Source organism: Ctenopharyngodon idella, chromosome 6 (genome assembly GCF_019924925.1).
Source record: "Ctenopharyngodon idella isolate HZGC_01 chromosome 6, HZGC01, whole genome shotgun sequence".
NCBI classification, from domain to species: Eukaryota; Metazoa; Chordata; class Actinopteri; order Cypriniformes; family Xenocyprididae; genus Ctenopharyngodon; species Ctenopharyngodon idella.
The window spans coordinates 18,955,651-18,978,829 of NC_067225.1; the positions used below are offsets into that span (position 1 = coordinate 18,955,651).

Genomic DNA, 23,179 nt, shown 5'->3' on the forward strand with positions numbered 1-23,179 from the left:
GAGGGCAGAGGCGTTTTAACGCTCGCGGTTACCCACACAGTGACGTGCTGTTGGAGCGCGCGAGTCCAGAGGTGAGGGGAGCACATTATGCTGGTCGGTCTCCCCGCGGTGCTCTTATCAACTCTGAACGCGCGTCAATATGAGTGCAGGCGTCCTCCTCCTCAGCATCCCCGACACACTGCCGCTGAAAGGAAACATGAGGTGATGCAAACTTGACTTCTCTGTGTATATGGATGCGTTCGTTGTTTGCTCAACTGAGAGTAAGTTCATGTCGCGCGCAAAATGCTTTCATGCATATGCATTCGCATATTTTAGCGACAGGATTAGAGCAGCTGCAATGAGATGCTGAGAGGTCGCGCTCTGAAGAATGGACTGTTTATGTATCGTTAGCACAAAGGTAAGAAGGCATCCATATGCTTGTTTGCATTGTTCTTCGTGCTGTTTGGATTTTTTTAATTTTAATTTTAATTTTTTATATACAGGTCATTAGTTACAGTACAGGTCATCGGTTACAGTACTGTGGCAAGAGCTTTACAGATTATCTGTTTATTTGTTCTACATGAAATTGCTTCAAATGAGTATTCACAAAGATCTATCTGTCTGTCTGTGTAATATATGTTCAGTTTAATAAAAAAAAAAATGCTGCAAAAGGTGATCAAACTGTGAAGTGTGCACTGATTAGGCTGTTATTTAGTTAGAAAGTGAGATGGGGAGTGAATTTTTTTTTTTTTTTTTTTTTTTTTAAAGCTTAATTTCTCAAAGATTTAATAATAAGATGATTTAGGATGTCTCCATATAGGCAAGAGTTACACAACCTCATTTTATAACTAAAGTGACTCCCTTAAGACTTCAGGACTCACAAAGGAATTTTGAGAGCCGTTTAGGTTGATAAGTGCTGTATGAACAAAGCAGTTAACTGTTGTCATTCATATCTTTGACAAGCATGAGGTGCATGCTTTGCAGATCTTTGCTGTCAATCACTAGTGTTAGGGCTGTCAGCCTCTCTCAGATTGAGGAAAAAAATGGTGGTGTGGTTTCATAGAGAATCAACTCCTTTTTGAGTGATTTCATGGAGGAGAACGAACTGGGAAAAAACTAGACCATATTTTTTGGCTGCACATCTGAGAGCATGAAATCAGCTGGAGCTGCCTGACGATTTGGATTAGAAATTAGAATGTAAAAATTGAATCATTAAAGATGCATTATGAAGTCTTGATATTTACTATTATTTTCTCTCACTACAGGCTTTACTCGAGGCTAATGTGTGTTTGAGATGGAGATTATCTTCAGTTACTTGTTGATACAGACATTATTCAGTGGGTTTCTTTGTGCTGCTGTATATACAGGGCCATATTTCTTTCTGCCCTTCCAGGCAAATATGGCTATTTATTTATATAAACAATATTTAGGGACTTAGGGCTCCCATTTAAGTGGTACAAATGTGTCACTCTAGAACTGTGATTAGGTTCATTTCAGGTTGTTCTTACTTAAATGTGATCAGAGTACTCTTGAGGGTGTTTGAAAGGTAAATCTGTTTTCATCATCACTCATCATCATAACAGAATGCTGAAGTGTTTTAAAAACCCAAGCATCTGGAATTACTGAAAGAAATTGGCATAATGAGATCATAATCTACTGGTTTTATCCGATACTAGAATTTAACTGGCTAAGTGTGTTAAGCGCACACCTGCACCTCTAAAATTCAACAGTTATCACAGGTTTGCAAGTTTGCTGCCAACATTTGCAATGTCTGAACACTTACAGACATGCACTTGAAATATGCTAGGGTAAGGTTATATAATGTGCTGCTTTAGAGATACTTTTTTCTATCTGGAGTGTTTTATATTTGTCTGGAGTGGCAAAAGCACAACATCTGTGCTGCTGCAAATGCACTGCCATGACCAACTCTCTACCTGAGGGCAGATCACCCAGGGCTCTCCTTTAAAGTCTAGCATGCTTGAATTTCCAAAGGCAAATGTCCAGTGATGGATTTCCAGTACTTATTTACAGGGAGTTATGAGTTGAATTTGTGATTTGATAATTTTGCATGGTCTTAATTGAGACGAGAGTTTTTTTTTCTAGATAAATCATGACATTTAAAATCTAGTGCATGGTCTTAAACATGCATGTTTTTTAACAGGAATGTCATGCTGTGTGCAGTGTAAGTGTTTTTAGTATGTATTTTAGTCTCCTCCTTTTATTGGTTTGCTTTTTACTGAGTGGTTTGCCCTTTTCAAGAACTTCTCTTTGAAGAACACAATAAGCATGGTTTGCGGAGAGTGGCACAATGTCAGTTTTATGTGACTGGATGTGACTAAACTTAAAATATGTCAGATGCTCCTGATTTCAGTCTCAGAAAGATACAGTCAATTAGCTTTTCTTCTTTTCAGGTGCTGCTGATTACTTAAAGGGGCAATAATTTATACTTTTCATCATTCCTTCCACTATTTAGAATGTCAGTCAAGGCGTCTTGCACCAAAACATAGTGTTCTACATGACCATTGTTCTCCCTTCACTTGATGGGAGAAAACCTGATGTAGTCAGTCGTCAATTGAAAAAAGGTCCCAAAAGGGGGTTTTCACAGTGATGCCATAGAAGAACCAGTTTGGGTTCATTGTTTCTTAAAAGAACCTTTTTTTTTACTTTGAAGAACATTTGAATAATCTAAGGAACCTTTTTCCACTATAAAGAACCATTTTTTTTTTTTTTTTTTTCAATGGAAAGATTCCATGGATGTTAAAGGTTCTTCATGGAATCATAGACACCAATAAAGAACCTTTTGTTTTTAAGACTGTAAGTATAATATACATAACTATGTTTTCAGTGTTGTATAAAGACCTTACATAATGAGCCGTTATGTTTTTATTACCTTAGAATGTGCCATTTCTATCTACATACACCACAGGCCCCCTTACATAAGTCACCATTTTGCGCCAGCATGTTTCTACAGTATCCCTAAAAGGACAAGCTGCTCTGCAGAGTGCGTTTGATTGACTAGCTGCTCTCTGCTCTCTCAGACAATAACATTTGTCCTGTGTTGGCCACCATAGCTTCTCTATATTGCAATTCGCAACCTCACTGCTAGATCCTGCTAAAATTTACACACTGCATCTTTAACGCAAATAAATTACTGAAGCATGTGAAATTGCGTCATTAATGTAATGCAGTTAGATGATCTAGAGCTCTGTCTAAAATTGCCCCCCTATACCTTTTAAATAGGGCACTATTCGAGGGGACAGCCATTTGTAGTGCTGTCTGAAACCATAGTGGATGTTATCGAGTGCACTCATTCAATCATACAATGCATTGCATTAATGAGTATACAACCAATGTACGCTCAACGGCGAGAGAATAACCATAATGCACTGTGAGAGTCGCGCGGGAAATGAATTGCTGCGTCTGACCAGAAGATGGCGCCCGCAGGTGAATCATCCATCTATCCATTTTTTCGAACAGCTGGTCCGATGTGGCTACAGCGTAATATCATACAGGTATAAATTCCTTTATAATTGATTATTAAATTGTTTAATTAAGGTTTATATATAGTTTCCATGACAGAGTTCAATATAAATCTTTTCATCTTACTACTGGAGCTGCCAGTTTGCTAAATTCAAATAATTATTAAACAGCAAGCACAAACTATGCAAAAGCGGCCGGCAACACTTCCGCCGCACTCGGTGTCTGAATTCACTCAATCATTTTCTCTCAATCCCTCAAGTGAACTATATTAGTAGACTAATGCAGGGAATAGTGAATGAGGGTATGGAGGGCACAGCCTAGAACATGTGACAAACTTTACATCCTTGATTTCAAACCATGCTGCACTATATCCAGTTGCCTGTGGTTCTATATAGAACCTTAAAGGGTTCTGTCAGGTCACAGGTGCATCATATATAGAACCTTTTAGGGGTTCCCATCAAGGGATCATTTTATGGATTTAGTTTTAATTAATTTGGTTTTAATTCATTTTTAATTTTAACTAAATTTTATGAATTAAGCAGCTGGTAAACATACTTTATCACTAGAAAAACTGAAGCAACCAGTTAAACACGAAAGTATTATGCAGTTATATAAGAAATTTATCCTTATATAGAACCTTTTTGGCATAAAATGTTCTTTTAAAATTGAGTCAAGAACCCTAGGTTCTTTTATAGAACTCCGCTGAACCTATTTTCTATTCATTCTATTAACTGAGTGTCATATTCACTGTACTGTAATGTGAAATTAGCTTTAGTTGGTCTTTTTGAGAAAATGTGAACATTACTTTCTTTTTTATTCATGTTTTAACTTTCTTTGTGAAAATACTATGATTACAGAAGTTCTGTTTATTTTACAGTTTTTTTTTTTTTTTTTTTTTTTGTTTAAATTATTTCATATTGATTCATTTTTAAATGATTCATTTCTGATTTAGTAAACATGTAAAAAAAAATATAAATGTAATTGCAGCATGTTATTTACTATCTTTTAAACTAAATATATCGTATATATTAGCTTTATATTGGTTTCTAAGATATCATTGGCATCAGCTATCAAAAAATCCTTATTGATCAACTACTTGTTCAAAGCATGAGCATGGGTGGTCTGGGGAGGGAGTTTTCAGTTGGAATATGTCTACATGGTAAACCAAAAAAACAAGTAATACGATTTTATTCTATTTTTTAGCTAATGTGTAATAGTTGTGGACCTGCACAAATGTAATCATTATGGATAACCATCAAAACTCACATTGTCCTGGGATTTGTGAATTTCGAGAGGTTCTCTGTTAGGACTCTGGCTGGGTTCATTTGTATTCTCTTGCTTTTCAGGATTGTGTTTTGCAGATATGTTCTGAATCTTCAGTCAATGATATCCTACCACCTCAAGAACAAAAACTTCTTCTTAGCACTTAACTTTTTGAAACTTTTCTGGAATTTTTTTTTCAAAGATTTTAGTCAAGCTGTAAATAATTAACTTTAGTAACTTAGTATGTGTGTTCAGAGATGTTCTCATGTTCTTAGTGGTCTTCCACAGCTACTTAGGTGGTCTTTAGTGTGCTGTTGACAAACCTTTCTTAACTTGTATATTACACCTGTTTATAATAATTAAATAGGACTTTTTGATACAAATTAAATGCATGTGCGGAGTTACAGTTTTTGAGTTATATATTTTATTGGTTCCTAGAAGTTTTTAGAGTAAAAGTTTCAGCCTTGGCTTACCTTTTAAGCTCTAAGTAGCTTAGCATTTATCCTTTAATTGTCTTTGGAAAGACCTATTTTTGACTGTAAGAGAATTTGATCTTTATCTTGGTCAGCTGAAATACACTAGAGTAGCTACAAGAATAAGCTGTGGAAGTGTTAATGAGCAGTTGCTTTACTTGAGGTCATTGCGTGGTGTCATTCTGTGAAGACTGGAGAGGACGTCCCCGACTAAATGGAGGATTCAGATGAGGGACAGAATGTAAAGTATTTTGCTTTTAAAATAATTGCTCATGTGTCATGCTGTTGTTGTTGTTTTTTTTTTGTCTTTGAGTGCCGTTAAATATTGCTTGGTTATCCTGTTTTGTATGTTCGTTTGGTCCATGTAAACATGGATGTTGTGTACTATATATTGTTAATGTAAAAATAAGAGATTTAAAGACTCTTTGGTCATTCACATTTCTTGGGGTCCATTTCAAATACAATAATGGACTAATATTAGCAACTATTGTACAAATTTTGTTGAGAATTGTATCTAATTGTATCTCAGGAAATTTGGGTAAGTGGCACCATGAGGAGGAGGTGATGTTGCTGTTTGTTCCAGTTTGAAGCTGTGTGTCTCGTTCTTCTGAATGTAGGTCTCGTCAGAAGTATGATCAGAGGTTTTACATGAGTCCTGCCTCTCACAGCCTGTTTCTTTCTGCAGGAAAGACTGTCAGCTGAAAATATAGCACAAACTGACATTCTTATACTATGTTGGGCATATCAAACAAACAAGCCCATTCTGAAATTATTTAAATGTTAAAGATTGTCCTATTATCATAACTAATGCTATATCACCTGAAAAATGTATGAAGCATTTTGTGTGTCCTGTCCTAAATATGAAAATTTGGCAATGGTTTGGTGTGGTTGAACGACTGTCGCTGTGCTGAGATTTTCTACAGTGTGGTTGTACTGCTGTGGTGATGTCAGCAGGGGTCGCAGAGGTCAACGAGGTGATGTGCGTGTGTCGGTGTCTAGAGCTGCAGGTGGGAGCCGGCGGGCACTGTGGCCGAGTTCTGCACTCACACTTCCACGCTTAATGAGTCACTTCCCATTCACTTCCACAGGATTACTCACTGCCCCCACATACACACATTAGTGCTGAATGCTGTAGCTAAAAAATTATATCTCATTTTACAGCTTTTTGATCTTTTTTTTTTTTTCAGTTGTTTATATATAATTTATCTTGATATTTGTGTTTTGGCTGTGCAGTGGTTTGAAGGGTAATCATCTGGCCTTTGCGCTCTGACTACATCTTGCTTTTTTTGACTACATGCGGTACTCTGTGTCTCCATTCTGGCTCTCTCTTTCTCTCTCTGTCTTTCATGTACACTGTGGCGAGCTTGCCGAGTGGGTGACGTGTGGGGGGGGATCCAGTCTGGTGCAGTGAGACCCCCAGCTGTTATGTCTTGACTATCATGCTGTTGGCTGTCTGTTTGAATTTGGACTGAGGAAACACTATTTGTTGCTCTTGTGGAACACTATTTCCACAAACATAGTAGACGTACAGGGATGGTCAAACACTTCACCATAAAACCTCAGGCCACCAGACAGAAGCTGCATTTGAATTACGATATTGTACACCATCGTTCAAAAGTTTGGGGTCGGTCAAAAAAAAAAAAAAAAAAAAAAAATTTTTTTTTTTTTTTTTTGAAAGAATACTTGTATTCAGTAAGAATGCATTAAATTGATCAAAAGTGATAGTAAAGACTTTTTCATTGTTACTGTTTTTTTTTTTTTTTTTTTCAAATAAATGCTGTTCTTTTGAACTTTCTATTCATCAAGAATCCTGAAAAAATTATCAGGTTTTCCACAAAAAATATTAGCAGCACAGCTGTTTTTGCAACATTTATAATAAGAATAAATGGTTCTTAATCACCAAATCAGCATATTACAATGATTTCTGAAGGATAATGTGACACTGAAGGTTCAGTGAAGAGTAATGGCTAAATAGATCCTGAAATGCTGAAAATTCAAATTTGCTATCAGAGGAATAAATGATTGGGGTGAAAATGCCAACATTTTACGCACTCAAAATCGGCGAATCTTACAGCCAAATCAGAAACGCAATAGAAAATTTCTCAAATTCAGTAAATTTTATGACACCTACAGTAAATGTTGTATTGTCTTAGCCTGTATATGTTTTATATTATCAGTTGTGGAATCCAACCATTACACATCTGAGGTAACGTAGTTAGCTTACTTTATTGTGTATTTCCATTTTATGTGACTTTGCATATTTACTATTAATAGTAAATTAATAAATTAATAAAGTTAAAGGAACACTCCACTTTTTTTGAAAATAGGCTCATTCTTCATTTAACTCCCCTAGAGTTAAACAGTTGAGTTTTACCGTTTTCGAATCCATTCAGCCGATCTCCGGGTCTGACGGTAATATCATTGCGCCTGCTGCAGCCATGGTACGGCAGCAAAGTTCCTTGATTATTACGCCGGAATGAGAGTATAGTTCCTAGCCATATCGGCCTAGAAAATGGCAACTTTTCATTTTCTGTCGGTCTTAGTACACAATGTAACTACAGAAGAGTCAAGTTTTAAATAGGAAAAATATCGAAACTCTTTGGTCATTTTTGAGCGAGATGCTAACGGTCTAATCAGATTCAATGAACTATGCTAAGCTATGCTAAAAGTGGTACCGCAAGTCACATCATATGTTGGTATTAATTCAGTGTTTATAATGCTGATACTTGAACTTCAAATAATTTCAACCCAGACTAACATGGTTTCTAGAGAGCAAAGGTTTTGTGAAGGAAAAAAAAAAAAAGTGGAAGAAGTGAAAGAAAAGTGGAAGTCTGTATAAAAAACCGTTAAAAGGATTTTATGATTACTAGTCTAGTGTTTGTATGTTATTCTGTGTTGTCATCATTCAGGTTTTCAGCTTGTTGTTGTTGTTTTTTTTTTTTTTTTTTTTTTTTTTTTTTTTTTTTTTAGTAGCAAAGCAAAGCAGCTCAACAAAGCAGCTGATATTGCCATAGAAACTAGTTGACTGCCGAGTCGCTTTCACCCCAAAATGGCCGAAAAGGAGGGCTGCTGCTGGGCGCCGGTGTTGCATTGAAACGTTCTATTGAGTTTCGCTTCTTGTCAGTGTATATTCTTTGCCATAGGTGAAGTGGATTCTTTAAGTATGGGGGTATATAATGTAAATGCATACCTGTTGTTATAAAAACTTCACTCAGCCTCTTTGAATCAAGTCCAACCACTGATCCCAAAATGATCATAATGTCAGAAAGCACTTTAAATGAGTACTCTCTTCAGTGTCTGACTAGTAATCATTTTATGTCATCCAAACTGTTATTTTAACTATTTTGCGAGATGTTACATAAGCGTACTAGCTTAGCATATTGATTAGCCTGTTAGCTTAGCATAAACACTACACAAATGTTCTTTTATACAACGTTTTTGTACATATTTTTGTTTGAAGCACTGCCATTGTCTTTATCTTATGTCTATAGTGATTTTGTCAGACAATGTCTCAATTATAAATCAGGATTTTATAGCAGAGCAGGAGCTTGGAAGTGACTGCTGGTTAACATGTGGTCTCAATGAACTATTTTAGTCACTATTTCATATCCTGTTGTCTGACAATAGAAACAGAAAAATATATAAATGAAAACCGCTTTATTGGGAATTTGGCTGTAATAAGATACAAAGCACAGAGAGTAAAGGCCCGTTCACACCAAGAAGGATAACTAGAAGGATAACTATATTTGTGTCCACATCAACGAACGAAAACGGTCAGTTTATTCTAAGCTCACACGCTGCGGTTTCAAAGTGTGTACAACATGTTTTTTGCTATTCTGGTTGCATATACATGGCTTTAACCAGCAGATGTCCTCGGCATGCTATGTTTCGAGTAAATAGCTAGTGCAATCGATCTAATCTAACAGTGAATTTAGCTGAGGAATTTAGCAGTCACTGCAACTTCAAAGGAAGCAAGGAAATGCTGTTGAACCTCAGGTATCCTGCGCTAGTTAAGCCTGGCATAATGTTATTGTTAAATCTCATTGTTAATACTTCTCACCATTTATTCTGAGGGTATGACTGATTGTTTTCCATGTATCTATTTTCTTTAAAGTATCCTTGAAAAGGGGGTTTGACTTATCAAATTGTGGTGACTTTTTCTGGACCTCGATTAACTTCTCCGCAATGTCGTCTGCCATTTTAAATGCACAAGCCCTTAAATTAGAACGGATTCTGATTGGCTGTCAGTGTTTTATTGTTCAACAGCTGGTAAAAAAACATTCTGAAAGTGATCCCAACGATGCTGTTTCTCTATATCGTTTATAGCTGTGGTGTGAACAGCGCTATTCTTTTATATTTAGAATGATTTTTAGAACTATATCTTTATCGTTATCTTTATAGTTATCGTTCTTGGTGTGAACGGGCCTTAAGACAGAAGCAAACAAATGTGAAAGGCTGACACTAGGCAGAATGCAAGTATGATGTAATTATCATGAATAATTGGCATATGACATCATCTATTGACATTTTTGCGACTTTTCGAGCAGGCTTTAGCTACTTTCCATTTGAAAGTAGTTGACGACAATGCCAGACATAGTACATTTAGCATGTTAGCATACTACATTGAACATGCTAACAACAACTGCAAAAAGACCCAATCAAAGTGCCCACCCATTTTAAAGTGGTTATGACATTCCTTTTTATTATTGTTTTCATATGCTCCCCGAGGTTCCCTTATAATATTAGTGAAGTTTGTTGTGTTTGTGACTGTCAGAACCACTTGGTTTTGGTGCTCTGTCTTTAAGACTAATCAGTAATCGCCCTTTTGAATATGATTGGCTAATTTCATTGCGTCTCTCGCCATCACCTCACTGCTCACCTTTTATATAAGTATGGTTGATGATTTGTTGTAGAGAAGGTCGATGGAAATGTCCACCACAATGGATAAAGTTGAAAAGGAGTTTTTGAAATGAGTTTCAAAACATGCTCTTTTTGCAGTGAAATGTTTTGTTTTAGGTATAAAACCTACAGTATGTTTTTATAGTTTATGTAAAAATGAAAATGTGATTCCTTATGCCATATCCCTTTAAATGTTAAGCTGGAGCTTGGTGCAATCAATCAGATTCTGTTACACCTAAAGCAAGAACAAGTCATATCCAGATGAAATTCGTACTTGGCTGAACTAGTGACAGGAAAAAGACAGAACTGTGTAGTGTGTGCTGTTGCTGTACTCCAGTGAAGTTGACAGGGCAGCACAGGCAATCTAATGAGACACCTGCGGTGGAGCTGGAGGCGGCTGCCCACCCCTGAGTGTGACCCCGCCGGTCTGAGAGGAATAAATTACCTGTCAGTGTGTAAGTATGTAGAGTAAGACTGTCAGCTTGTTTTATGCTGCTGGCCATTGTGCATTGCATATTTTAAGCATCACCACAGTCCTTGAAGTCACTCTCAGGGGACTTCACACAAAATCTCCTGAAATACAGCTGCACATGGGTGATGTACAGAGTTGCCAAGTCTGCTTATATGCAACTCTGGGTTTGTTTTTAGAAATACACCACTTCTGTTCGCTGATTGTTTTAATTGCCCACTTGAATGCGTGAGAGAAAGCGTTTATCTGTTGTACTGTGCATCTGTCAATTGATGGCACACTGGTTGGCGACTTCTGCAGACCACACCCCTCCAAAACCAGGGGTCGCTTATTTTGTGCTTGCTTTTCCAGACCAGGTCACGTATATTAGGCTTTTTTTTTTTTTTTTTTTTTTTTTTTTTTTTTTTAAGACCAGGTCGCTTATTCCTCTAGCGAAACTTGGCAACACTGGTGATGTACTGTTCCAAGACTGATTTACATAACTGAATACATGAGTATACATTACACGGCACGGGGAATTTTACATCACAATGCTGTGTGTTTGGGGCAGGACCACATGTTTGCGATGGAAGACGAGAGTTTAGTAGAAAGGGTGAATTGAGTGTTGAGGGAAACCTGTTGTGGTGTTTAAAAGTTTGGGCTTAGTAAAAAATAATGGTTTCCACTAAAATATTAAGCAGCACAAGTGGTTTCAATATTGATAATAATAAAGAAATGTTTCTTGAGGACCAAATCAGAATATTGGAATGATTTTTGAGGAATCATGTGAAGTGAAGACTTCTGAAGTAATGGTTTCTGAAAATTCAGCTTTGCCGTCACAATTAATGACATTTTAAAATATATTAATTTAAAACCGTAATTTTAAATTATAATATTTTACAATGTTGCTGTTTTTACTGTATTTTTGATTAAATAAATGCAGCATTGGTGAGCGTAAGAGACAAAAAAACTGAAGAACAAACAAAACAAAAACAATCACCTAAACATAACTCCAAACTTCTGAATGGCAGTGTACCTCAGAAAACTGACCAGCCTGTTATGTAACATGTACAATGGGTTATAGCTTGGTCACTGAGATGCCAGGATCTACTTAGAGTTATATTCATCTCTGTGTCCTTTTTGCTCAACCAGGTCAGGTTAAACAGATCCCTGCGGTGATCTCCAGTCCAGATGCTCTGGTTTCCTTTGAGTCAGTGAGTAATGCACCCAGCCAGGGCATTGATTCTGGCAGGAGGAGCATTATGTTCAGCCATTCAGAATTTATTTTGCAGCTCTCACAACTGTAGCTGAAATGACCAGTCAGATTGACACACTAAAATTCTTTATTAGCTCCTCCTTGAATATAGTGTTTTATTTAAAATAGCAGGTTTTATATATATTAAGCACGTTTCCTACAGCTGAAGGTCACTTCACAAACAAATAATGAATAAAAAAAACGTATTTTATTTTACGCTTTGAGATGCTTTTTTAAAAATAAACATTAACTGAAAGCTATTTTATTACAGCCATTATACTAAAACGTAACTATAGACCAAAAAAAAAAAAAAAAACTAAAAAAAATGACAAACAATAAAATAACTAAAACTATAAAGCTGCAGTCCATAACTTTTTTTTTTTTTTTGGGGGGGTTAAAAATTATCCAAAATCAATTCTTGAGCAAGTACATAACCAGCCAGTGTTCAAAACTATCTCCTTACCTTAGCCTGATTCACAACTGTAACAGTGTCTACACTGGACGTGAGCGGTGCAAAGCGTCAAAAGACAATGGAACCCATTGTAATTAGTGATGCTGTCTACACTGGATGCGGCGCGGTGCAACGTGACACAACAAATTCCTGACATTAAACTGATTCCCCGTTCAATTTCTGACGTAGTCCAAGTGCTTTGCAATGGTCGGTTTGTCGCATTCAGTGTAGACAGCTTTTAGCTGTTGCGGTGTGGCGCGATGCGACAATGTTTGCATCTGATGTAGGCACAGTGTAAGCTTGTAATGTTTTTCAATTTGGGTGGTACCGGTAGGTTTCCCCGAGAGATTACCCGAGTTTGCCTTTGCGTCATTACATCATGTCTGTATAAAATAAAGGAGTCCCGGACACTGCAGGTGGCGGATCGTTTGAAGACTTTTACAACAGCTGTAATAATTAAGATTGTCATTTTGATGGCGGATTGTAATCAAGAATGGTAAAGGCGACCATCATCATTGACAACTGGTGAGTCACCAGTAGTAAAAAGACTAGTTTAAAATGGACGCAGAGATTGCTTTTTTCTGCTGGACAGGTAAGACATTTTAATGGTTTATTGGGTAGGTAATGCTAATTAAATAATGCTAATATACACTAAATACACACAGTCATGTAGTGTTGATGTTAACATTAACAATTTGAGAACAAAGTATAGTAATAATAATAATTTGCACGGTTTGACGTCATGAGCTAACTTTTGCGTTTGTTAGATTTAATCACCATTAGATTTATTGTAGAACTTTTTTTTTCAGTCAGTCAGAACAATGCAAACATGTTACTTGTTCAGATGACATTTTCCAGTGAAACTTATTTTTATGGATGTACTTTCAAGACGACTCAAAACATTATATTCATCCGCGCTGAGGTGCCGATACACAGCCCGCGTCAAATGATAATTCCGCAACTGACTGCAATTGCAGGTTTCAAACGGAGATGGTGACAAAGAGGCAACATTTATGGACCGCAGCTTTAACTAAAATTATTAAAATGAAAACTGAAAATATAAAATCTCATTTAAAATATTAACAAAACTATAATAGTATCTCAGTCATAATAAAATAACATTGGTGCAGTGGATGTTAAATCAGGCTCATTATAAAGGTCTTTAAAACAAGTGGTTCAGACAACAAACCAACTAGTCAGTTATAAAAATGTGTAGATTTGCACATCCATTTTTGGAATGTTCCATGCCTAGTCAAATCCAAATCCAAATCCCTCAACTGCCTGTCTTGTCAGTGTCTGTCCTTGTGATTTATTCTGAGTTATTGCGGCTGTGCTGTCAGCAGCTCCATGGCCTCCCAGTGTCACGTCATAGCTGGGTGTGTTTCCCTGGGTCTGGCCCAACGTGGTGTTTTTTTTTTTTTTTTTGTTCGGCTGGAAAAGAAACCATTCATCATTGTTTTGATATGTCTTTAAGTGTTTGATGTTTTATTGAAGATGAGGGATATGTTAATAACAAGGAAGGTTCATATATTTACTGGCCCAAAGTAAGCAGATTTTGAATATTACTTTGAGATTCAGAGAACGTTTAATAAAGCGACTGTTCAAATCAAGCATGTACTTTAATGACAGTCAGAAATCTAGTTTCCAGGGTAAACTGTTTTTCAGGAGGTGTGATGAAATGTCATTTCCTCTTCATCAGGACATGTTGAACAGCTTGCAGCTATGGGAAGTGTAAAAATATGAGTGATTTAATACATGTAGAGGAATGATCTTTATTAGTTAAAACATTTTCAGAGCATCAGTGTTTTATAACTGGGCTCAACAGTAAGGGTTTCTCTATTGGCCCAGTGGGGCTACCATTTTCTCTGGTGCATATTTTGCCTGACACATACATACTACAAAATTAAATAAATAAATAAATAATTCACAACAGTAATGTTCAGTACATCACATAAAATCTGTTTACATTTGGAATATAAGATGTTATTGATAATTCAGCACTGCCCTGAAACTCTCACACTGGCCCTCGGCCATTAGGCGTGAGGGCTATGTAATGTTTTAAGAAATTCTTGTGGTCTGCCTAAAAACCTAAGAGTGTGAGAATAGAAATATGTAGTGCTGCATTTTGACAGTTTTATTCACTTTTATTTATTCTTCCCATAAGGAGATGCATTTGGGACACCAGCTTTCTAATTCTTTTTTTCCATACAGTTTGAGGTCATCTCCACACCACATTATAAGGGGATTCAGTACTTATTTTAGTCAACTGAAGCGGCTCTATTTTAAGGAGTTTCCTGTGTCAGTTTCCCCTGGATTTGTAAACTATGATTATAGGCCCATTACATTGTGGCCTCAGTGAAACCAGAAATGATGTTCAGCTGTATTTAACAGCTTTTTAGAATTTCAATGTTTTATATAGTCTCATCAGTATGTCAAGGATAATGTAGTCATTCAGGTCTTGTGTCACCCTAAAGTGGTTTATTTTGCAATAATGACCAGCTGACTATATAATTCTGCTTAATACACTGGTAATACATACATAAATGAATAAATTTAAACATGACAAGTGTTGGGGTAACGCATTACAAGTAACGTGCGTTACATAATCAGATTACTTTTTGACGTAACGAGTACAGTAACACATTACTTTATAAATTTACACATTACTTTTCTTTAAAAAAGTAACTCAAATATTAATGCATGTTACTTTTCAGTTTAATTAATTTGCTTAAATATTTTTTAAACTACTTCATTAAAATTCTCTTGCTAATAATTATGCAGAAAAATATTAAACGGGCATTATCTCTGTTATTATGAAATTTCTTCTAATTTTTATTAAGAAATTCAAATTCAACGGTTCAAATGAGTAGCGCTGTTTCGTTCCACTTTTGGAGCATACACATTATATCGAACTCTTGCTATCGTTTTATTGAAGAAAAATTATATTCCAATAATTGTTGTTTTATCGCCCAGCCCTAGTTGTAATACAGAACCTGTGTGGTGAAACAATATGAAACTAGCAAAGCTAAGGAATCAGCTGCATGGGTCAATTAGATAATTTAGTGGTTGTACATTTGGAGCAGATGTGGCGGTCCTTGCAGCACGCGTTTCATTTTGATTTCTTTCAATGTCAAACTCTGTGTTTGAAGTGAGTGTGCTTGCAGAACGGTGAGGTGTCTCTGCCTGCTGAGAGCTCATAGCTGTGGGTTGGACTGATGAAGTGGTGTCAGCGTGATTTTTACTCTGTGTGGGCGGCAGGAAGGACTGGAGGTGATATGAAGGAGTCATGCGTCAGCTTGAGCTCTCATAGGTCACCACCTGCAAACCATGCAATCCCTTCATGTTTATAGACAGAGAAACAAAGTGTAGTTTAAGATGTAAAGGATGGATAAAGGTATTGATACTGGAATTATAAATTAGGAACAAAATCAACAATACAGGGACTCGAGTTCCTAATTCTTATCATAAATACTTTTTTTTTTTTTTTTTTTTTTTTTTTTTAAACAGCAGTTAAGAAGAATGTTATTCTTATGAATCTGGCCTCAGGTTTTTTTTTTAAATATGTGAGGTACCTTATTCAAGTCTTTCATGTGAAAACACACAAATCCCACGTTTTTTCTGTGGTGAGTTATATTCTCATCCTTGAATGTCAAAGTAATTTAACACTGCCCTCTACTGTATTTAGTAGAACCAGAAAATGTTTTTTCCCCCACCCAAAACTCACAGGATGCATTCTGGTCAAGTTTACAGTAAACTGTAAACAAAATCTGATTGCTCTAAACACTGTTGCTCTGAATTCAAGAATGCCGCCACGCTACTTTTCAGTTTGTGTAATTCACACCATTCCAAACATTGTGTCTAAACAAATCTACACCTGTGTGGATTAGACAGGGATATTGGGTTAGTTAAAGGGTTAGTTCACCCCAAAATGAAAATTCTGTCATTAATTACTCACCCTCATGTTGTTCCAAACCTGTAAGACTTTCGTTCATCTTCGGAACACAAATGAAGATCTTTTTGATGAAATCTGAGAGCTTTCTGTCCCTCCATAGACAGCTACGCAACTGACACTTTGACGCTTCAAAAAGTTCATAAAGAGATCATAAAACTAATCCATATGAATTGAGTGGTTTAGTCCAAATTTTCTGAAGGGACTTGATCGCTTTTTATCATGAACCGATTTAATTTAGGCTTTTATTCACATGTAAACATTGATTAGCGAACATAAACAGCTCAACCGTGCTAGAACAAACCTCTTGCGGAAGCTCAAACGTGCTGTGTAACACATGAGAATGAACCTCACTGGTTCTCACAGGTCAAGCAAACATGCTTCAACTTGTTATCCAATGATTTACTCACCCTCAAGCCATCCTAGGTGTATTTGACTATCTTCTTTCAGACAAACACAATCAGAGATATATTTAAAAATATCCTGGCTCTTCCAAGCTTTATAATGGCAGTGAATGGGGGCCCAAATTTGAAGCAAAAAAAAGTACATCCATCTATCATAAAAATACTCAACACAACTCCAGGGGGTTAATAAAGGCCTTCTGAAGCGAAGTGATGGCTTTTTGTAAAAAAAAAAAAAAAAAAAAAAAGAGTAACCCCTGACCCGATGCATGAAGTAATGACGAACGCAGAAGCGCAGAGGCTAGAGCAAAACAAAACACCGGTCACAAATTAAAAGTCTAAAATGAGAAATTTTAAAGAGAAATGTTGGGGGATGATGATGATGATGATGATAAACTTTATTAATTCCCTAGGGGAAATTTACATGTTACAGCAGCACAACAATAAATAAACTTTTCCTCCTGTATCAGTTTTGCAAAGCATTATGATTATATACAACCGAGTGTGATTTCAATATAAGAGAAGAGGAGCTTGAGTTTGTTGCCCAGCCCTATTTGTTTAAATCGCGAGAGTCGTCTAAGCTTACGATACTCTTACATCCTGTGTCATACATCGCGTCAGGGGTTACTCTTGTGCCGCAAGTCGCAGTATGCGTACGGTCGTCTTCCAGAAGCTAGTTATTTTATATTATAAAGTTTTAAATATGGATATTTTTCTTTCAAAAACCCATCGCTTTGCTTCAGAAGGCCTTTATTAACCCCCTGAATCCGTATGGAGTACTTTTACGATGGATGGATGGATGCATTTTTTTTTTTTTTTTTTTTTTTTTTTTTTTTGGGCTTCAAAATCAGGCCCCCCTCCTCTACCATTATAAAGCTTGGAAGAGCCAGGGTATTTTTAAATATATCTCCAATTGTATTCGTCTGAAAGAAGAAAGTCATATACACCTTGGATGGCTAAAGGGTGAGTAAATCATGGGGTAATTTTACATTTTTGGGTGAACTATCCCTTTTAAGGCTGTTGTTGTTGTTGCTTTTTACCTGTGTTGGCTTTACACACTATTGAATCTTGAATTTCACAATATTCATTCATTCATTATTGTCTCTAATGATATTTTTGTGAAGAGGCACTGTTTCTGCCATTTATAGAATCTATGAAGCTATCATAAAGTATGGCACAGGCTAATTGATTATAGTTGTTTGTTAAAACAAAGCATTTGACCAGATTCATTGCATTGCTAGGTAAGAAACAAGTTGTATGTCATCAAAAATGATTCTGTGCTTCACATTTTGACCACAGAGGGGAGTTCCTCATCTTCTTCCAGAAGTGAAACTGAAGCTCTCTGTGCATTGTAGGAAAGAAAGATTCCTTTATATCCGTGATACCTCCAGAGCTGTCGCCATAGGTTACCAGGGGTATCCCAGAGAGCTCCCACGTGGCTGTGAAGGAGCAACAGTTCGTCTTTGTGAGGCAGTGTGACAGATTGCAAAGAGAACCACGGCAGATTGGGGAGGGCGGGACAGTCCGTGTGGAAGAGTCAGTCATGCAGACAGGGCCTCAACATACTCTATACCTTGCTGTGGGCTGGAAATCAAAGAAGAGTGAGCATGAGAAGCCAAATACTTGCTGGACTGAATAATCTAGTTTTTGTCATGAAAGACAGACCACTACTTCCACCACATCTATGTTATGAAAAATGCTCCATTTTAAGTGATGTTTCCAGTTAGATGACCATAAATGAACCTGTGAGGTATTTCCCCTGCAAGGTATATCCAGCCTTGTAGTGTTAACGGGCTTAAGTGCGACTCAATAATTCTAAGAAGCCTGACGAACAGTGTCAAATGCCACAGTGCTAGTGTCATCAGAGTAACTGTTTTTAACAGCCGTATAAATTCATTCTGGAGGTATTGAGTACAGATGTGTAATTACTTGCCTTTTTTTTTTTTTTTTTTTTTTTTTTCAACAAGGTTTGGGAACAGGATGTCTTTCTGTCCTTGTAAGTTCATTTAAATGTGCTGTTTTGAAGAGTTGGTTTCTTCACATCTAGCTGCTTGCTGAGCTGCAGTCTTTTTTTGAATGTAGTTAACAGATGGTCTACCCTTGAGGTTAATAATGAGACTGTTGAATTGGTACAAATGTTCTTCATGGTCCATTTTTTTTTTTTTTTTTTTTTTTTTAATTTCCGCTGTTACATTTTTCCCAAGACATCTTACAAATGCAAAGTGTTATAATATTTTACATAATTCTGTTCTGTAACACTCTACAATGAGTTTTATGAACTAATTATGAACCGATGTTATTTTAGTATCACTGAGTTACTAGTTTTATTTAATATTTTGAATTAGTTTATTTTTGTTTTTTTATTTTAAGTATTTAGTAATTTTGTTGTTTTTTTTTCATTATTTTTATTTATTTGTTTAAATGTCTAATATAGTTTTTTTTTTTTCAGTTTTAGTTTATTTTAGTGCATCAAGTAAAACTAAATGAAAATAAGACTTTGCTTTGTCAATAAGTTGAAAAAATATTTATTTTTTATTTTATTTCAGTCAACATTTATTTTATTTCAAGTAAGTTTAAGATTTTAGTTAACTAACCTTGTAATGAACAACAATTTAATCTAATTTTCAGTTATAGATTTACTTTTTAAAAAATTAATTGATGTCTATTCATAATACATTAATATTCATTCATACAACTTGATATGTTAAAGTATTACTAAATGCATGTAATGCTATTAATCTACATTGATAAATGCTGGTAAAGTATTGATTAATTTAAATTTAATTTAATTTAATTTAATTTAAAGTCTTATAAATTATTTAATAATCTTACATACAGAGACTTATTGTAAAGTATTACCAGCATTTGTGTATCCACTTTTTGTCCAAATAGTTGTCCAAGTTGTCCAAATAGTTGTCTGTTCATGTTTTTTGAGTTTTTGGTGTTGTTTTAAAGTCCCACCATGCTGTTGTGTTTGAAAATGAGTCTTTGAGACCCTGAGTTCTGTTCCATTGCATCTAGGTGTTTTTGAATGCAAAAAGCATCTTATGTAAATGGTAGGGGTGTTCGATTCCAGGTTTTCTGGAGTCTACTCTGACTTCCACTGTAGGAGTCGATGGAACCAAATCCTCAACTCCAATTACTTTACATTAAAACAGGATCAGGAATAATACAAGATTGCAGTCATTACACACTTAATTTTTTTTCTTCTCCGACACAAAGCCTTAAAATCCTCTTATTAAAACAACAAACCTTTAGCGTGACTGTCCAAATCAGTCCAATTTAGTGATGACTTGATTTTTACCTAATTTACAGAGGGAAAAGTCACAAAAAACATCTGTGGTCGAATATTATGTCAGAATTAAATGAGAAAGAAGGTATTTTTTTTAATGAATTCATCTTATTAATATTATAATGTTCGGATGATGATCATTGTCTTAAAAGGTGCTTGGACTGGAGATACTAAAAATTAATAAATGCATACAAAAATACATACAATAATGTACACTTATTGATGTGTACACTTATTCTTGATGTGAGTTTTTTATTTTTTTTATTTTTTTTTTATGATTTATAGTTAGTTTAATGATTATAAACACAAGGTTAACCATGGAAAACCAAATCTATATTTAGCATTATTATAACATCAATTAAACTAAAGCTGGCATGGTGGAATGTATAAACTAAAGTCACTATGACTGTTATCTATTTATAAAGTAAGCTACATGGTGGATAAATGTATGTGACAAAGTTTGTGCGATAGCTTTCTGACGCAGTGTAATACGTCAGTGTCTGAATTCCTTGCTTCATTTCGTTCACTCATTGCTTATATAGTGCACTCAACTGCCATGCACAATTTAGGGATTGGTGAATCGGTAAACAAGCCATTTCGGACACAGCAACAGAGTCGACAACGAGAGTCAATTCCTGTGCTGGAGTCGACCACGACTCTGGGGCTATTCAGAGTTGAGGAATCGACTCTTTTGGTGTCGACTCCCCATAACTAGTAAATGACCTGTAAGAAACTCGTCAGATCAGTCAGGTGAACTCAACCCCAGCCTAATTATATAGAGCCTCCATGAGACTGATTAATCGACTAGTCGTTCCCGCAACTCGCTGATTAATTGATTTTGAAAATATGTAATTTTGCTCATCCCTACTGTGTCTTAAATATTTACATGCTCCTTGTCCAGCTTAATGTTACATAAATTATTTATGAGTACTGTTCAATTAAATCTCTCTGTCTTCTGTTTCATTAATGTCAAAGCTGAAACATAATTGGATTGTTTCAGACCTGTTTCATCACTTCAGCTCCTCCAGACATTCCTTGTCAGGATATGATGGAGAAGATAAATGGCCCCTGTCACCTGGATCCCTTACCAAAGAAAAGTACTTTTCACTGAGTAGTAGATAGAAATACCATGGAACTGTAGAATTACAATATTCATGTACCATGATATTTAGATGGTACGTTGTTTGAGTGCATTTCTGTTCCTCTTCAGAATGAGCTGTGCTTGTTCTGTCTGACGCTAACATCTGACCACTGTGTGTCATCATAACCCTTAAGTCCAGTAAGTGCAGATACTCCATATTTCATAGCTCATTGGACGTTTCACACACAATTGTAAATACCATGTGTAATTTGCTGTATCCACACCTACAAACTAAACCAAACCAAAATAAAAACATGATTAAGAGTTAACTCCTACTGTAATTAAACTTAATCCTACTAAATGTGATCTAATGTCTGCCATATTCAGCTAAAATAGTGTTCATGTTGGCATTGACACTTTATTCCTATACTGTAAAGAATGAAGTTGTAAATAAACAAATATGATTAGAATATGTTTTACAATTTTAATCTTAATCTTTTTTTTAATTCAGTGTGTTACATGCCATTTATGTGTCAAAATAGTTTGAAAGTAAATCCTATTTAAATAAATAAATATATAATTATAAAAAATGTCACCTTCACCTTAAGATAATCTCTGAATTTTCTGAGCTATGGGACCATATAGCATATGGTATATTACCATATCTGTCATAACCTTGATAACTTTTGTAGTTATTAACTTTTCCCACCATGTCATCACATAGGCTTTTCTTTTCATGGCATCCAGGTAAAAGACAAATTTCAGCAGAAATGAATGTTGAAACAAAGACTTACCTGGCCAATGAGAAATGAGCTTCTCTATGCTTCATGGACGTGGTTCTCTGCACACACTGTTTCAGTCTTAACTGGTATCTGATTCTTTGATGGTATCATGAGAATTCAGCAGTCTGCCATCTAGATATTCTCTGAGAGCTTCTGCAAAGCAGTCGAATGATTAGCATCAGCCTGCGTACACAATTTATTAGGGGAGAAGTCCTCATTGTTCTCACAGAAACTGCTGAGCACACAGCAATACACAAACTTTTGCTTGAAGAAATGCTTCAAAACCAGTCAAGTTTATGGATCTACGTACACATCGTCCTTTTCTCCTTGAAACTCTCAGCGGGAGGGATTGATTTAGAAGTTAATAATAAGCCTCAGCTTTGGATGAATAATTTTTTCTGGATCGGAACTCCTCTAAAAGTCATTGTATATATCACCAATGTCACTCTGCCAGATTAAATCACTTTGTTGAAGATAGGATTGGATGATGGATGGTGTTCTGTTCTTAATGCATTTAAAACACAGAAATATTTTTTACCAGAAAACCTACGGATCTCTTATGATGTTTTGGCCTTTCACTATGTGGCCTTTTATTATGATCATTCATCATAGCAATATTTAATCTAGTTTAGTTATTTTTAATGATCACACACACATATAATGATCAGAAGAATATGACTTTGAATATGAATGGCAGAATTCTTCAAACACATTAATGCATATCCTCTTTAGTTTTCAGTTTGGTGGTCATATTGCATGAAAAAAAAATATGAAAACCACTAAAGTATTTATTACTACTACTACTACTACTACTACTTTGAATAAGTAGCATTTTGCTGTATAATGAAGAGAGGTTGATTTTACTGATTTTCCTCCAGTAACTAAATGAAGCTGCCATGTCCTGCAGTGGATGCTGATTTTGTTTATAATAGTAAGGTTATGTGCGTGTGTGTGTTTGTGCTGTAGTAGTCTGGGATCTGCATGCCTCTCTGCACTCTGATGATGTAACGGTTCAAATGATGTAGTGTGGCGGGGGGCAGGAGGGAGGAGGGGCAGAGGAGAAACTATCACACTCCGATTTATTACAGGCTGCTATACATAATTTCATAATTTACTTGAAAATGTCACCTGAACTACTGAAATTAAGCTTTAATTGTCTCTATATAACTATTGGCCATTCTTTTTTACAGACAGGACAAAAAAAATTTTTTCCAAGCAACATGTCCATGGAATTCTGTTTTGCCTTTAGTGGTTTGATCACTTTGATGTACATTATCAGCCAAAAAGATATTTTGAAGTTCATTTATATTTTTAGGTAGGTCTGACTCTGCACGATTAATCGAAATAAAACCGAAATCCCAATATGGCTTAGTGTGATTTATCCAATCCCCAAAACTGTAAATTAGTTAATTAAATATATGCACTG

General features: G+C 35.8%; 1 protein-coding gene and 1 long non-coding RNA gene across 24 annotated transcripts in view; one reads left to right on the forward strand and one right to left on the reverse strand.

Annotated features, from left to right (window-relative positions):
* Positions 1–23,179, forward strand: part of dlg1a (discs large MAGUK scaffold protein 1a) — a 133,686-nt gene that overhangs the window by 7,906 nt on the left and 102,601 nt on the right. Inside the window, exon 1 of one of the 22 annotated variants that reach the window (XM_051896273.1) lies at positions 353–397. The exons of the other annotated variants lie outside the window; for them this stretch is intronic. Coding sequence (XP_051752233.1) covers positions 368–397 — 30 coding nt within the window. The 5' untranslated portion in view covers positions 353–367. Of the gene's footprint in view, positions 1–352; positions 398–23,179 lie in introns of those variants that run through there. 22 annotated transcript variants of the gene reach the window in all.
* Positions 13,849–23,179, reverse strand: part of LOC127513979 (uncharacterized) — a 48,328-nt gene continuing 38,997 nt past the window's right edge. For both annotated transcript variants that reach the window (XR_007930539.1, XR_007930538.1), the window contains 2 exons: positions 21,766–21,906; positions 13,849–18,182 (listed from right to left, as the gene is read on the reverse strand). This is a non-coding gene — a long non-coding RNA (uncharacterized LOC127513979). The remainder of the gene's footprint in view (positions 18,183–21,765; positions 21,907–23,179) is intronic.